At 34.5% G+C, this 15,575-nt stretch overlaps 2 protein-coding genes across 2 annotated transcripts; one reads left to right on the top strand and one right to left on the bottom strand.

The window, feature by feature from the left end:
- The first annotated feature begins 101 nt into the window (after window positions 1-101).
- MED19A (mediator of RNA polymerase II transcription subunit 19a-like protein) lies at window positions 102-5,738 on the top strand. The gene is made up of 7 exons (XM_078322418.1): window positions 102-372; window positions 657-762; window positions 2,384-2,682; window positions 2,964-3,197; window positions 3,759-3,819; window positions 4,739-4,880; window positions 5,420-5,738. Exons 2-6 carry the CDS (start codon window positions 732-734, stop codon window positions 4,759-4,761), a joined length of 648 nt encoding a protein of 215 aa, XP_078178544.1. The 5' UTR covers window positions 102-372; window positions 657-731; the 3' UTR covers window positions 4,762-4,880; window positions 5,420-5,738.
- Window positions 5,739-8,189: 2,451 nt separating this feature from the next.
- Window positions 8,190-12,469, bottom strand: LOC144572848 (phospholipase A1-Igamma3, chloroplastic-like). The gene is made up of 4 exons (XM_078322526.1): window positions 12,002-12,469; window positions 9,601-9,868; window positions 9,210-9,509; window positions 8,190-8,939 (listed from the first exon to the last, which is right to left on the bottom strand). Exons 1-4 carry the CDS (start codon window positions 12,406-12,408, stop codon window positions 8,478-8,480), a joined length of 1,437 nt encoding a protein of 478 aa, XP_078178652.1. The 5' UTR covers window positions 12,409-12,469; the 3' UTR covers window positions 8,190-8,477.
- Window positions 12,470-15,575: the final 3,106 nt, after the last annotated feature.

Genomic DNA, 15,575 nt, shown 5'->3' with positions numbered 1-15,575 from the left:
AAGCAAAAAAATAAGAAAATTCTCTCAAGACTAAAGAAAATTTTGCTTTAATTACCTCAGCAGCCTTCTTATAAAACCATCCGGGCCCACCCGACAGGTCCATCTCCTTCTTTCAATAACGAACACACTTGACGCTACCCCAAATCTGAAGAATCGCTCACTCGCGAACAAAGTAGAACGAATAATCGCCGTCGTTCGGCGGTTAGTCGGAGGATTCAGGCCGCCGGTGGTTACCCCCGCCTCGATTCGAGCGGTTGTTCCCCTAAACGCGGTCATCGGTTCGGGAATTGGCCCACTAATCGGATCGCGAGCTGCCTAAAGATTCTCCAAAGCATAGTAGCAACATTGGACTATTGCTTGCTTTGGTGAAAGGTACTTGACAAACAAACAATAGGGGTGCCTTAGGCCCCTGCTCGCTCTGTCTCTGAAATTACTCTGTTAGGGTTTACTTCCAACTGGAAATGAGAAACTTCTTTCCAGTCAAGTGGTATCAAAAAGACAAAAACCAATAGTTTCCCTTTTTATTTGCAATAATTCTCTAAATTATTGAGAATTAGATTCTCTTTGTCCCTGACCAGAGGCAATTACTGCTCCAATTTTCTGAAAATACCTTACATAAATAACTATGAATCCCGGTTTTTACTACTTTTTTCCAGGAACCTACAAAACTTCTACTTGTCTGTTGATTCTAAAATTTGAGATGTGCTGCAACTTTAGAAGGCGATAATTTGATGGATCCTGAGGAAAGGAAGTTTGGAGTAGGTACGCGTAAATAGGTCCCCACTTTATTCTGCTGTGCATAAATCAAGTAGTTGGTATTCATCAAAATTAACCAGTCATTTGTCATTTGGTTGTCAATGTGTGTGATTTTGTGTTGAAGTGATTCTCAGAGAGAGGACACTTAGGTCCATGATAATCTCAAATTATAGCTATTGCTTCTGCTAAAATTAACTAGGGTTTACCTCAAGCTTATATAGCCATGAAGGTTCCTGTATTATATTTTCTATGCCCTCGGATAGTCAAATTACTTAACTTTTAGCAACAAGAGCCAATTAGAATGCAAATTTATAAGATCGAGTATCCTGTACATTTAAAAAAAGTAACGGTCTGTGTTCATTTTATCTGCCAGATAGAATTTAACTGAGAAGTTCATTTGCAAGGGAGTGAAGGGTAAAACATATAATTTTATAGGCAATAAATGCTTCGAAATATCTCCTTGTGTGAAATTAATGGAACAGAATAAAATTAGGTCGATATTTCATCTTTATCACTAACTAGAAAGGTGCCATGAATAGAAAGTGCATCATTTGACAAGTTAAAATTACAAACACAAACAAACTGAAGTATGAAAATATATTGAGTAGAGATAAAATGCACATCAGATTGGATGTACCTGCACTCTTCTTTTATTACAATTTAGTACATTTTAGATTACTTCAGCCAATCTTTCACTAACCAATCCAAACACACAAGTGACAAAACAGCGGTTCGGTAAATGGAGAAGAATACAGGGAGATTAAATGAAAGCAGTTACAATTTCTGAGTATTCGAAAATTTTCAAAAATTTCTCTGATATCTTACCAGAACAATTCTAATGTTTACAAAATTTCACAAAAGGTTGCAACAATTAGAAAAAAAAAATGTACTATTAAAGTTATCACACTTGTCTATGAATCTGATCTTAGAGAATTCCGAACTTTTTGCTGTCCCTGTTCCTACTTGTATTGGTACGGAATTGTGGAGAGCGTCAAGCAAAAGGGAATTGGGAGAGAAATATTTATAGAATGAAGGAACTGAGAGAGAGAGAGAGAAGCACCTGCCAAGTTTTCCAAGAGAGTATTTAAAAAAAAAAAAAGTTTTCCAAGAGAGAGAGAGGAGAATGAGAGCACTTGACAGCCGCTGTCAAGTTTTCAAAAAAGAGAGAGGAGAATGGGGCATTAGCACAGTAGGCTAGGAAAAGGTCCTAGGGCTGCTAGATACCAAAAGGTCTGGAGTTCGAGCCCCTCTCTCGACTTTGCAGTCTGTGAAGCTTTTCAAAAAAAGAGAGAGAGAGTGGAATGGAAGGCACGTCTAAAAATGATTAGCAGGATATCAAAAGCTCTCATTTCTATTTGATAGTTCTATACCAAACATAACACAACTAATTATATTCCTTTTCCCCATAATGCCCTTCCTTGATCAGAGGGCCCAAACTCTTACCAATTTTTTCTTCACTAAAAAGCAACTGGAGCAATTTTCAATTTATAAATAGGTTAATCAACAAGGTGCTTAGCAAAAATAGAAAAATACTACAGGTACTTAAATCGATCAGTCCTAGTGTCGACACATGTCAACTACATTTTGTTAAACTAGACTCAGCTGAGGCTTTTTACATTTTTACCAGGGCAAAGAGAGCTGAACGGTGCCGTAGATTTGATAAGCCATTACAAACTGACAGCACACCACGACTTCTTTTGTAAGAGGCCACTTCCAGCAGCGATATCTGACACGCATTACCTGTACAATGTCGTGGGAGACACTGAGATACGTCGAGGGGAAGGGATGGAACTTGACCAGCTAGTGAGAGATGGGCTGTATTCTCGCATGCAAGATACCGCCTCAGCCTATATCCGGCCGTTTGATCTGGACACACTGGGTCAGGCCTTCCAGCTCAGAGAAACAACCCCTATTGATCTGCCTTCTGTAAGTATGCTTATATAAGGAATTTGGTATTGATCAATTTTGTACCAAATTGGGGCCCCGATTGTGCCAGTAGCTGTACTGTCAGCAGTCTTGTTTATATTGCTCCAGGTTGCAGTCCTTTTTTTTGCAAGTACCAGTACTGGCGTCAGGCCCCTACACAATACCGGTAGTAGCTTGTATCTTTACCAGCATTCCGGCCCCTGCATTGCTATATTCTGGTACCACCTTTTGGCAATACTGTTGAACTTAACAGTTAGGTTATTTGAAAATACCTTGTGCAGTCGGAGAAAGGAACTCCTACGATCTCTGGCAAAATAAAGATCTATTCGAAAGACAGAGATAAGGAAAAGAAGCACAAGAGGCATAAGGACAAGGACCGAGAAAAAGACAAGGAGCACAAAAAGCATAAGCACCGGCATAAAGATAAAGATCGAAGTAAAGATAAAGAGAGAAAGAAGGATAAGAACAGCCAACATGACTTGGCGGGTGACCATTCAAAGAAGCATCATGACAAGGTATGAGGCTATGATGCATTGTAAATTTTGAGTCTGAAGGGAAAATTTTCTTGGGAAAATAAATTTTTCAGTTGAATCCTTTTTATCCACTCTGTATAAATATAAAATTAACAAAAATAGAATGATTGAAGTGATGGTTGCACATAAGTTTTGTTCTTGTGCTGAATAGTTGAGTAATACTAAATCATGTCAGTGATAGTTTTTTGCTGTGTGAGGAAAAACCTCAAGTCTTCCTATCATTTACAAATATAGTTAAATAACTTATCACATGGTAGTCTCTTATTAAAACTTATCACTTGGTTGTCAACCATGAAATTAAGTGCATCCTATTATTGACTCAATTGGCCAGGTATGTGATGCCAAAGTGCTTTGTCTGATTTTCCTTTTTTTCTTAAAAAATGGGAAGTGTGGGTGTCACAGGGACTTTAATTCCCTACTTTTAAAAATTAGATAGGTTGTAGCAAAAGACTATTTTCTTTATATGTATGCACGTATTCTTTCGTTCTATGAATACATGTTGCAATTTTCATGATTATCTCATTTTTTGCTGAATGCTACCAGAAGAGGAAGCATGACAGCTTTGAGGATTCAGCTGACAATCACAAACATAAGCGAAGTAAAGGTACTGAAACATGAGTGATGCTATGGTACTATGTGTAGTGCGGATTGGTCTGTACTATGGATCAATATCTTCATATTCAAATTTCAAATAGTCAATCTGAACCATTCAACATGTTCTCCATATGAAAATCTACACTTGCAGACTAAATTTTATAATTTTTATAATTTTTTTAGATAGTTAGAAAATCACTTCTTTTGAATGGTCTAGAAATTATAGATCAAGTGATTTCTACCTATCTAAATAATAGTAAAAAAATTCTACAAGTTTATTCATATTGTTGAACGTTATAGATTGACTATTTGGACTTTGAAAAAAGGAGATATATGATCCATAGTACGGACCGATCCGCGCTATGCATAGTACCATAGCCTCACTCCAATACATTTATGATTACATTTGTTATAGTAAAATTCCAACCTAAAAAAGGGAAAAAATCATGCAGTGAGTGGGCACGGGTACACTCAACCTTTTCCCTACACAAGTACCCTAATAAAATTTCCTTAAAGTGCATGTGAGCATTGACTGTCACCAGAAATTTAGGATATCGGAATGTGTTAGATCTGGTTCCGGTAAAAAAAAGTAATAATTGATATCCAGTACTGTGTTCAATTGAACTTTAGGCTTAACTGAGCTCATTTGCGTATCAGAAACCATGCCTTACCCTTGTTTTCTTTTCTTTTCTACAAAATCATTGTGATCTTATTGGTTTGACTACCAATCCCAATTTAAGTAGGTGATGTTTTTTTGTTTTATAGAAATGGGGGTTTTAAATCTGGATTAGAGAGAAATGAACCCCTTTCTAGCCCAATAAAACAACAATTGGGAATGCACCTCAGACAAAGAAATTATTAAGTCATTTATTTTATTAAAATAGAAGTAAGATCTCTCTAAGAATATATTACGATTGATTTCATGACAGCTCAAGAGCTTGAGGCCAGATAACAGGGGTGAATTGGTAGCTGTGATAGACAGGACTCTCTTCTTTGTGTTGTTATTTCTCCTATTTTTTGGGCTTTTCTCATTTGCATTACTAGGTGTTTGAGGAATTGATTTATAATCTGGTATGTGCTATATTTTCACTTTATAAATGTTAATTCAAATAAGGTCTTTGAGCTTCTTCCTTGTTCAAATCTGTTCTGAATATTTCATAATTGAGTGAGGCTATGGTACTATGCATACCGCAGATTGGTCGTACTAAGGATCAATATTTTTTTTCCAAAGTTCAAATAGTGGATCTGAACCGTTCAACGTGATTTCTAAAAAAAATTTGACTATTTTTTTAGATAGGTAGAAAATCACAACTTATGAATGGTCTAAAATCTTTAGATCAAGTGATTTTCAACCTAACTAAAAAGAAAATAGTAAAAAAATTCTAAAAAAATATAAAATTTATTCTGCATGGAGATTGTGTTGAACAGTTCAGATCGGTTGTTTGGACTTTGAAAATGAAGATATTGATGCAAAGTATGGACCAATATGCGCTATGCATATACCGTAGCCTCACAATTTGGACAGGATAGAAATTCTCAGACCAAACATGAAATTATCACTATGGTGCCATTTTCTCAATCTAATTTCATTTTATGCTTGAATTGTGCAGGTTATAGGATTAGGTAGCCGTAATGCTGCAGAATCTAATTTTGGGGTTTAGTTGACTGTTCATAGTTGGACTAATCCTCTGTATTTGACAAGTAATATAAATATTGTTTTTAGGGACATTTTAATATAACTGTAGAAAGAACATTTTAGCAGTTTTTGTAGAAGCATGCATGATATGTTTTTTTGTTTAGTTATTGTAAATAGAGATAGCATGGTTTGGTTAATTCATCTATGGTAGAAGAGAAGTGCTTAGTTATTTTTTATTTTATTTGAGTTAGCACAGGTGTAATGGTCTACTTATGAAGATACAGATTTTAGTTTGGTTAGATTTTGCTAATACATGGTCAAATTTTGTAACTCGATCTTACGAAACTCAAGACCTTCAAGCTGTTTTTGACTTAATTTGAATATTTTAAGCTCAATTGATTGTTATCCTTAATGACCAGACATCTATGAGGGCGTTATTCCTTATAAATTATTAAATGATTGGTCAAATGAACTTTTGGTTTAAATGTTTTAAGTGAGGGTGTTCTTGCTTAAAAAAATATTTATATAGGCTTTATGCAGAATGTTCCGTTAACATTGACAGTTGGAAAATGTCAAACAATTCCAACATTAATTTCCCCATTTTTCTCCATTAGGATATCTAGCAAACAGATTTCACATGTATATAGAAACTGTAACGCCAATTCGATGTACCAAGAAAAGTGCATAATAGTTAAAAAGAATATACAAGACTAGAAAAGGTTACGGTCATTTAAAATAGGGTAAATTTTGTTGGAGGTCAATAAACTTTGTTATTTGTCACGAATTGGTCACTCAACTTTGATTAATTCCTCAGTGACCACTGAACTTTATATTTGTTCCAATTAAGTCACTCTGTTAAGATTTTCATCTAAAATACGCCATGTAGATGTCCAACTCATCAATTTTAAAAATTAAAAATTACTGGGACGATTTGGAGACACTATCTTGCAAAAACATAAATGTGAATGTGAATGTGAATGTTAATAATAAATGTAGGGGCAGAGAAATATAGCGTTGAGAGCAATTTTTCTTACCTAATTCCAGTACCTCAGTAACAGTATCAGTACCGGTCTTCAAATGTACTCTTTTGATGCAGTGAAATTGCAGATTCTTAGAGGTTAATTACTACACATTCACTAAGCAAAAAAAAATGAGCATTGGTACCGGCATTGGTACAGACCTACCCTTTCTAAACATCTACAATATACATTGTTTACAAACATGATAAAATATCTAAATTGAAATAGAAATAAAGAACTTGTATTTATTGAAAAATTTATAACAGACATTTTTTTTTAATAATAATTACAACATCAACATATTCAAATTTCAAATCTCTGACCGTAAATGAAACAACTTGTTTAGTGACTACTGGACATGCTCAAGCATTACTATTACTGTTTTAATAAAAAAAATTGCCATAAATTTAAGTTAGAATTGACATAATATAGTACCACGTAGTGTTGTATCAGCAATATTTATTGTAGACAAAACAAAGATTCAGTATATGCAGCTTTTATTTTATGCCCAGTCAAACATTTTCAGTCTATTGTGCACAACCTTTGAATTACATTTATGCCCGGTCAAACATTTCTTTTGAGTTCCAAAGTAAGCTGTGATTTGTCATAGATAGAAAAAGAAATTTTGATTGTGTTTGTGTTTGTGTTTGTGTTTGTGTTTGTGACAGAATAAAGTGAAGGAACAACTTCAAATGTTTGTGTTTTTGCAAGATTGGGAGGCGGGAGAAAAAAGGGAGCACGGAGGAAGAGAAAGAGAAAGGAGGAGGGAAGGGCATGGAAGGGTGGATGGTGTCTCCAAATTATCCCAATAATTTTTAATTTTTAGAAATTGATGAGTTGGACGTCTACGTGACGTATTTTGGATGAAAATCTTAACATAGTGACTTAATTATAACAAATACAAAGTTCAGTGGTCACTGAAAGACAAATCAAAGTTGAGTGACCAATTCGTAACAAATAGCAAAGTTTAGTGACCTCCAGCGAAATTTACCCTTTAAAATACGATGCATATATTCTTTCTGCGAAAATAATTTCTTTATTATGTAAAACTATGCCAATTGTTGAACAAAGGCACCTGAGCTCCAGGTGCACACTGTACATTTCCAGGTTGTGAAATCCTTGTGGGTATGGGGAGGATTGTACTTCTAAGTTCAGTTCATATTTATAGTAGCCCATAACCATGAAGACTCCGGATGCTCTGAGGTAACTCAAATTTTGAGCTCGGATCCAGACCGTCCGTTCATAATCCGGGCCAATCCAGCCCGAGGTGGAATGCTTTGATCCCCTGTGCCAAAGCAAATCAGATGGTCTGGATCTGAACTCAAAATTTGAGTTACCTTAGGTGATATGAATTCATATCATTATTTTCCTAGTTTTTTTTATAAGGATGCCATTATTTCCCCCATAAATTATACTGTTAATTCTTAAAGACTTAAAGAATGCATTTTCAATGTTAAATGTTTCACTTAAATGAACTTAAAAATGTTCTTTTTGTATTAACTCAATTCATATAAAAGAATGGACTCTGAGCTTTCTTCCCTTTTTCTTAAAAAAATAAAAATTGGAAAGAAAAAAGAAAATCCAATGTCGTAAGAGAGATCGGAGGGATACTGAATATAACAAAGAGAAACTTTAATTATGTACTGCAAACTGTAAATTCACCTTCATTGTACAAAATTTATGTGAATGTATCAAAATAAATCCAGAAATTGTGTATCTTAATTGTAGTTTGTAGGAACAAATTCTAATTCACTCAAAACAAACTCCAAATGAATTTACATGCATGAGTTCCCAGCAATATTTAAAAATAAAAACAATGTTCATGATGGAACACCTTAAACTCTTAAATGACAAGAATCAATGAAAACTTTCAACAAATCAAGAACTGCAATAGCAGATATTACTGTACCACAGTACCAGGATATACCTAAGGCAAAAAAAAAAAAGAATTCCAGATACCAAACCAAACCAACATTCTTCACAATTATATACTTCCATTATAATTGGCTTGAGTTATTCAAACACAGATAGAGGCGTCACCATGTCAGGAGGAGGCGGTATATCCTTCGGGTCCCTCTGAGGTATAACCCATCTACCGTACTGATTACGTACCAGACCCTTGAATGCCGGCTGGTACCAGCATGACGGCACCAACGTCTCTTCCTTCAGCATCCCACATGACTTATTGACAAGTGCCACATCTCTTTTTGCATCTTCACGAAATTTCGTCATTTCTTTGCTATTGAGATGTCCATCGATCAGGTGCAGGTGCAATTCCAGGTTGTGGAAGCCTGAATTATCACGTTTGTGGTTCAGGTATGGTGAGGATTCTACATCGATTTCTAGCACATGACCGTAATGTGTGTACAACCAGTGCCATGAGTCGGCAACCTCTTCTACCTTCTCTAATTCTTTGTTGAACACAATTCCAGGCATACGTGGTATGAAGTCGTGCTTGACCACCACACGGATTGCCTGTCGAGAAAATATTCTTTATTTGATATATTAACCGTAGGCAAGGTGTCATAGAAGATAATTTAGCATTACATAAATTTTGGATAGAAGAATCATATTTGTTAGAGAATATGCATAAATTTCAAGGCAAAATTGGGACATGTGGTACTTCAGTAATGATACATACTCAGAAGTTAAAATATTTGATTGATCCCAACATGTTATTTAATTTCTAGTATTACACTTTATTTTGAAAAAAAAAAAAAAAAACTAGCAGGATTATATTTATACCTTAACTTTTCTCTGCTCCAGCGCATCGCAGAACTCGTTGTTACCGACACGTGGGCCCCCGAAGGTGATAATAGTCACTGGTAAGTCACGGAATTCCTGTACAGCATCATAAGCTGCCAGATAAGCTAAGGCTGCCCCAAGGCTGTGTCCAGTAGTTGTTACTGACACCTGCTCGCCTCGCTCCTTAAAATATTTGACCAGCCGCCTCAGCTCTGCGAGAAATTGGTCCTGAGCACTTGTCTGGTTATACTTGGTATCATCACTTTTTGATGAGTAGAGGCTGTAGAAACCGTGCTCAACCTAATTCAAGTTTAAGATAATTTTCATTCAAAATTTTGCAGAATTTGTGTTGAAAATTCACCTACTGGTTTGTAATATGTTCATACAATACCTTAATGTCATCGTCTTTCTCGGGCCCGATATGTTGAAGAAGAAACTCAAAATCCTTGAGCCACTCACCTGCCATGGCGGTCCCACGCCAAGGCACAACTATGTCACGGATGCCGATCCTTGCTGTCTCCTCATCATTACTCACTGCCATGTAGCCAATCCAGTTGGAGTCATAGCTCCATGCATTTGGATGCCATGATTTCTCCAGCCAGCGTGGCAACCGCGCACGCGACATGGCGTACAGATATTTGGTCATGATGTAATTATTTCTGAAAGTTTGTTGTATATGTTAGTTACAAATAATCATTACTAATCGGGATGAATCGGAGGATTGGATCGTGCCGGTTCAGATTTCATTGGATTTTGAACCGATCGATCTAAATACGAGTTAATTTGGATGTCAGGTTTTTTTTCGGTTCAGATTATAGACTTATAGTAAGTTGTCAGTAACTCAGATGTGGATTTTGGATGAAAATTGGAAGAAAAAATCTTCCACCAAATTATAGGAATAAAGTGTTCTAGCTTCTTTTTTTATCATCTTTTACTTTATTTTTTTTTTAGGAGGGTTCAAATGCACCCAAATGCATCCTATCTTTCAAATATTTTTTCTTCGTATTCAAAGTCTGAATAGTCAATCCGAACTGTTAGATGCGATATATATATTAAGATGTGCTTGGAGACCAAATTTTATATTTTTTTAAATTTTTTTACTATTTATGAAGCCACTTTGAAAATCGCTGATTTTACATTTTCTGGACCATTGGATCAGCGATTTTCAAAGTGGTTTAATAAATAGTAAAAAAATTCCAAAAAATATAAAATTTGGTCTCCAAGCACATCTTAATATATAGATCGCATCTAACGGTTCGGATTGACTATTCGGACTTTGAAAAATAATTTAAAAGATAGGGCGCATTTGGGTGCATTTGAACTCTCCTTTTTTTCTATATATTTGGTATTTGGTACCTTTGTTGGAAAATATTAAATCTCTCTACGGAACACTCAAAAAGATATAGAAAAAAAAATCAATTTTGAAAGAGGAAAGGAAACTAAAATTAAATATGAGAGCTTTTTTAGAAATTTAGAAATTTATATTAGTTATAGATTTGAAATTGTTATGTCCATATGCTAACGGGCATATTACTTTGACAATACTAGAATATATATATATATATATAGAGAGAGAGAGAGGCTAATATCAAAACGTTTGTTCCGGGACTCAGGAACAAACGGTTCGGTTCTCCAATTTGCAAAGTCCAAATGACCGATCCGAACCGTTAGATGTTTAATCCATATTGAAATGTGCTTGGAGACCAAATTTTATATTTTTTGGAATTTTTTTGCTATTTATTAAGATGGTTTGAAATCGCTGTTTTCCAGTGGTGCAGAATTTTAATAAAAACAGCGATTTTCAAACCATCTTAATAAATAACAAAAAAATTCCAAAAAATGTAAAATTTGGTCTCCAAGCACATTTCAATATGGATTAAACATCTAACAGTTCGGATCGGTCGTTTGAACTTTAAAAATCGGAAAATGACTTGGTTGCACAGGAGGGGTTGGTACAAACGTTTTGATATTAGCCTATCTCTATATATATATATATATATATATTTATATGTTATTTAAAATGAGACTTACAAAATACCATTATCCTCAGGGACAGAGAGAATGAGAGACAAAAGGGACCAGATCCTATCATAAATTAAAGAAGTTACATTTTTCTGTTGGACCTTGTACTTTTCTTAAATACAAAAATTCTTTGGTCCCTTTCATAAAATTTAAAATCATACTATGTACATCTTAAGTTCGTATACAGCCCTCCCCTTATCTCAATTTTTAAAATTCGTCCCTGATTATCCTTACCAGTCACCATCATCCCCAAAAAACTATAAAAATAATAATGCTAAAATTCCAAGGAGTTGATTGGGTGAGGAGGAGGGAACCCCTTTAATGGGAGAATAAAAGGAAATAAATGGAAATTAAAAATGCTTCGTCTGAAAGAGGGATACATAATGAAGAATCAAAATTCTTATATGCCCCTCAAACTTTCAAATTTACACCTCCCATATAAAGAAGGATTTATCTTTAAACAGATATAACTCTATTAATAAACTCTAGCAAAATGAAAACGATGTCTCTCTTCTTCTTTTTTTAATACTTAATCCGATTCAGAATTCGACGTATCTTTCATTTCTCTTCGGAAAAAGAATCTTAAAAATCTGCATTAATTACCAAAATAAAACAAAGAAAATCTCTTTGTTAAAGAAACAGAGAAATTAAGAAAATGTGTAGAGGATGTTATATTGATCCTCTAGCCAAATCTGCATCAATTCATATTGATCGAATATTAACCAACCAAATCAAATCGTTAAATTTTTTTTTTTTTTTATGTTTCTAACCTTGTAAGTCCGACCTGCTCAAACATCCGATCAATGCTGTACAGACAACTTCCGCAATAATCCGAGAAGGTATTGTAGTCGAAAGAATCATATGACGCCTGAATAAACTCCCCATACTTTATGATCTCATGCCGAAAGTTGTCGTCTAATGGGTCAAGATACGGAGTCGGGTCCTCGGGTCCATGAATTACATCTTTGAGTGATACACAGTCATCCCTCGCCACCTCTTCCGGCTCTTCTATTTGATCAGACCTTGCTAAGTAAAACTTTGCATTGTGAGAAGTCTCTGTATCAGCATCGGCTCTTCTATTGTCATCGCCATCGTCGTGGTGGAATAAGCCTGAGGTTTTTTTGAAGAGGTGATCCATTGGATTTGTGTGGTGGTGTTGGTGGTGGTGGTGGAACATGAATTTAGCGTTGAAAGGAGGTATGGATGGATTGGATTAAGACCTTGTAAGCAAAAGGTTTATAAAAGGTAAAGAAGGGTTGTCCACTAATCCAATAATTAAGAGTTTCTTAATTTGAGATTGTTAAATCACCAACTCTTTTTGGGTAAAGTTTAAAGATTTTAACAGAGCAATCTTTATATTATGCAGCGCATGGACTATGGACTATAGAGTCAAAACTGCGCTGCATGAAGCCAAAAGTACTCCGCTAAAATCTTAATCCCCAAATTTTAGTTTTGTAATTCGAAAGAGTATAATCTTTAAAAAAGGGAATGAACCCAGATGCGTTATGGGTGACATATCAAATGTGGATCTGATAAGAATTATGGAACAAAAAATCCAATCCTTGCAAAGATAAAAAGCTAATGCTCATCCAGAAAAATAAAATTATAGCAGGACAGTGTCCAACCTATGTTGCATGGATACGGATACGGATATCGTATCGGATACGATACAGGTACGGTGATACAGCAATTTTTTAAAATTTAGAATACGATGCGTCTATTATATATACTATTTTTTATTATTTAATTATGATATTTAGATTAATCATAATTATAACTTGAATAAATTTGTACAAAAAGCTAAGGCTTAACCTCAAGTATAAATTATATATGATAAATACCAGAATTTATCGCAGAAGATCATGTAGTACAGTGGCAATTGCTTTTGGCACTCAACCATACAACAGGAAATCTTTTTTTTTAGGATAAGCCCTTAGGCAATACAACAGGAAATCGAATCACGCTGAACGGCTGAATCAATACTTTATGCAGTTATTTGAAAAGGAATCTTTGACCATAATTCAATATGCTTTATAAAATATATGGGCTGCCTGGGAATCTAATGGGCCGTGCCTCTTAAATAATAAAAACATGCACTGTGTCGGACAGAGAGCAAACCGCACGTATCAGAGCCAGCCGTATCCACACTGACAAAGCCGTATCCCACAGTTTGACCACGTATTAGAGAGGATACGCCACAGTTTGACCACGTAGCCGTATCAGACGCGTTTCGGATAGGTATCCGATACGTGTCCGATATGGATACGGCTCCTATATAGGAAGTATCGGGGTAACAGTGTCCAACAGTATTTGGTATCCCATTCATTTTAATTTTTTGGATAGAGGTACGCATAAAGATAAATTTGAATACGAATACAGACAAAAATAGTTCGGCTATAAAAGTAAAATTTGTTTAAATTTTATACAATGTATCGAATTTATTATAAAAAAAATGTCGATACAAATAGTAAAGTTATAACAAAATTCATATCATGTATTTATAATAATGATGTTCTTTCTAAATTCAAAATCACATCCGCTCAATAATTTTGATATAGCATATCCATAAATAAATTTACGGATACAAATCGAGTAATGTCCTGTCCTATTCATTTTTGTAATCTTTTATTCATATTAATGCAATCTGAAGCCGATTTTTTTATTTATATCCAAAAATTAAATTAAATTTAAAAAAATAACCAAATTGCGGTTGAAATTGCAAAATTACCCCAACCGGTTAACGGTAAACCGGATTCGAATAAAATTACCGGTTACCCATTGACCGGACATTTGGCTTGAGTCCGGTTAACCGTTAATCGGAAATATGTTTCGGGTCCGGTTAATGATTAACCGGTTTACCGAATAGTGTTGGTCCGGTTAGCCGTTTACCGAAAAGTTTGGTTTTTTTTGTTTTTTTTTCCGCATGGTTAATAGAGTCCGGTTCACGTTGAACCGGAAAAAAATCAGCTATATAAACCTATCACTCTGACGAAGAAATGAAAGGAAGAAATGAAAGGAAGAAAAAACAGAGAGGAGCGCTCTCAAACTGAGAGACGAACGGAAGCAAAGAAGGCAAGTTTTTTTTATAATTAATTTGTAAATTATGTAAGTTCTTATTTTGAACTGTAATTTTTAACTATCGATTTTTGTAATTTTTAACTATCGATTATAAATTTGAAATGTGCCCGGTTATTGGTTATAAAATTCGAAAATAGTTTATAAATCTAGAATGATTTATAAATTTCCAAAATGGTTTTGAATATTGCTTTATTAATTTCGAAAATTGAAAAATAGTTTATAATAATTTAGGAAATGGTTTAGATATTGTGTTATTAATTTATAAAATTTAAAAATAATTTAGAATATTGTCCTATTAATTAAAAAAAAATCCAAAATAGTGTAGAATATTTTAGAAATTTTTAAAATGGTCTAGAATAATTTAGAAAATTCTAAAATGATATAAAATTGTTTTAGGAACCTTTTTTCTTTTCGCATCCCTTACAGAGCTCTGACTGCTGATCGATCGGCTATTCGATTCAGGTTATTTTATTTTTTATTTTATTTTTTATTTTAATTTTAATTTATATTATAATTAATTAGTTCATTCCAGAATAGTTTTTTTATTTTTTAGTTGTCCAAATAATGTAGAATTATTGAGAATATTTCAAAATGATTTAGAATATTGCCCTATTAATTTAAAAAATTTCAAAATGGTGTAGAATAATTTAGAAAATTATAAAATAGATTTGGAATAATTCTTAGAGGTCCGTACAAATTTTAATTACTTATATGTTGTTATTTTCTAAATTGCCAGACCAATCAAAACTAAAAATGACAAATATTTGTGTGAAAATTTTTATTGGAGGGGAAATCCAATACAATGATGACGGGGTCTTTTACAGCACCCGAGCTAAATACTCATTACCGCTAACCGTGAACCACAATTTTGATTATTTTTGGAATGAGATTTATAAATTTGTTGGATACAATGCTAGTTAAGCAAATATGGAAATCCAAGTCAGGTTTAATATGTCCACCGATGGCCAACGTGACTATCAATTAGTACCGGTAATGGACCAACAATCGTTCGAAATGATTTTAGGAATTGTGTCGTCCTTTTCACAAAGGTTACCGGTTCTGGAGTTATATGTAGAATTGGAACCGAACTATACCAGTCAGATTCCTGAACCTCGATCCCGACCCAGTACTAGTCGGAATCCTGTGGATCCCGAACTAATACCAGTTAGATCCCGACCTAGTACCGGTCGTCACTCTGTGGATGTACAGAGACCCCGACCCAGTATAGGTAGCAACTCTCTGGATCAAGCAGTTAGACCCGGATCC

The sequence above is a fragment of the Carex rostrata genome, chromosome 20 (genome assembly GCF_964058835.1).
Source record: "Carex rostrata chromosome 20, lpCarRost1.2, whole genome shotgun sequence".
Lineage (NCBI taxonomy): Eukaryota > Viridiplantae > Streptophyta > Magnoliopsida > Poales > Cyperaceae > Carex > Carex rostrata.
The sequence above is the reverse complement of the archived record's forward strand: the minus strand, read 5'-3'. Positions and strand labels throughout refer to the sequence as shown.

What these genes read in the sequence shown, in the direction of transcription:
- MED19A (XM_078322418.1), top strand. Translation starts at nt 732, where the DNA reads ATGGATCCTGAGGAAAGGAAGTTTGGAGTAG. An exon ending in CCCCTATTGATCTGCCTTCT is followed by an intron (nt 2,683 to 2,963) that starts GTAAGTATGCTT and finishes TACCTTGTGCAG; the next exon opens with TCGGAGAAAGGAACTCCTAC. An exon ending in CAAACATAAGCGAAGTAAAG is followed by an intron (nt 3,820 to 4,738) that starts GTACTGAAACAT and finishes ATTTCATGACAG; the next exon opens with CTCAAGAGCTTGAGGCCAGA.
- LOC144572848 (XM_078322526.1), bottom strand. Translation starts at nt 12,408, where the DNA reads ATGTTCCACCACCACCACCAACACCACCACACAAATCCAATGGATCAC. An exon ending in GAGCAGGTCGGACTTACAAG is followed by an intron (nt 9,869 to 12,001) that starts GTTAGAAACATA and finishes ACAAACTTTCAG; the next exon opens with AAATAATTACATCATGACCA. An exon ending in AGAAAGACGATGACATTAAG is followed by an intron (nt 9,510 to 9,600) that starts GTATTGTATGAA and finishes AACTTGAATTAG; the next exon opens with GTTGAGCACGGTTTCTACAG.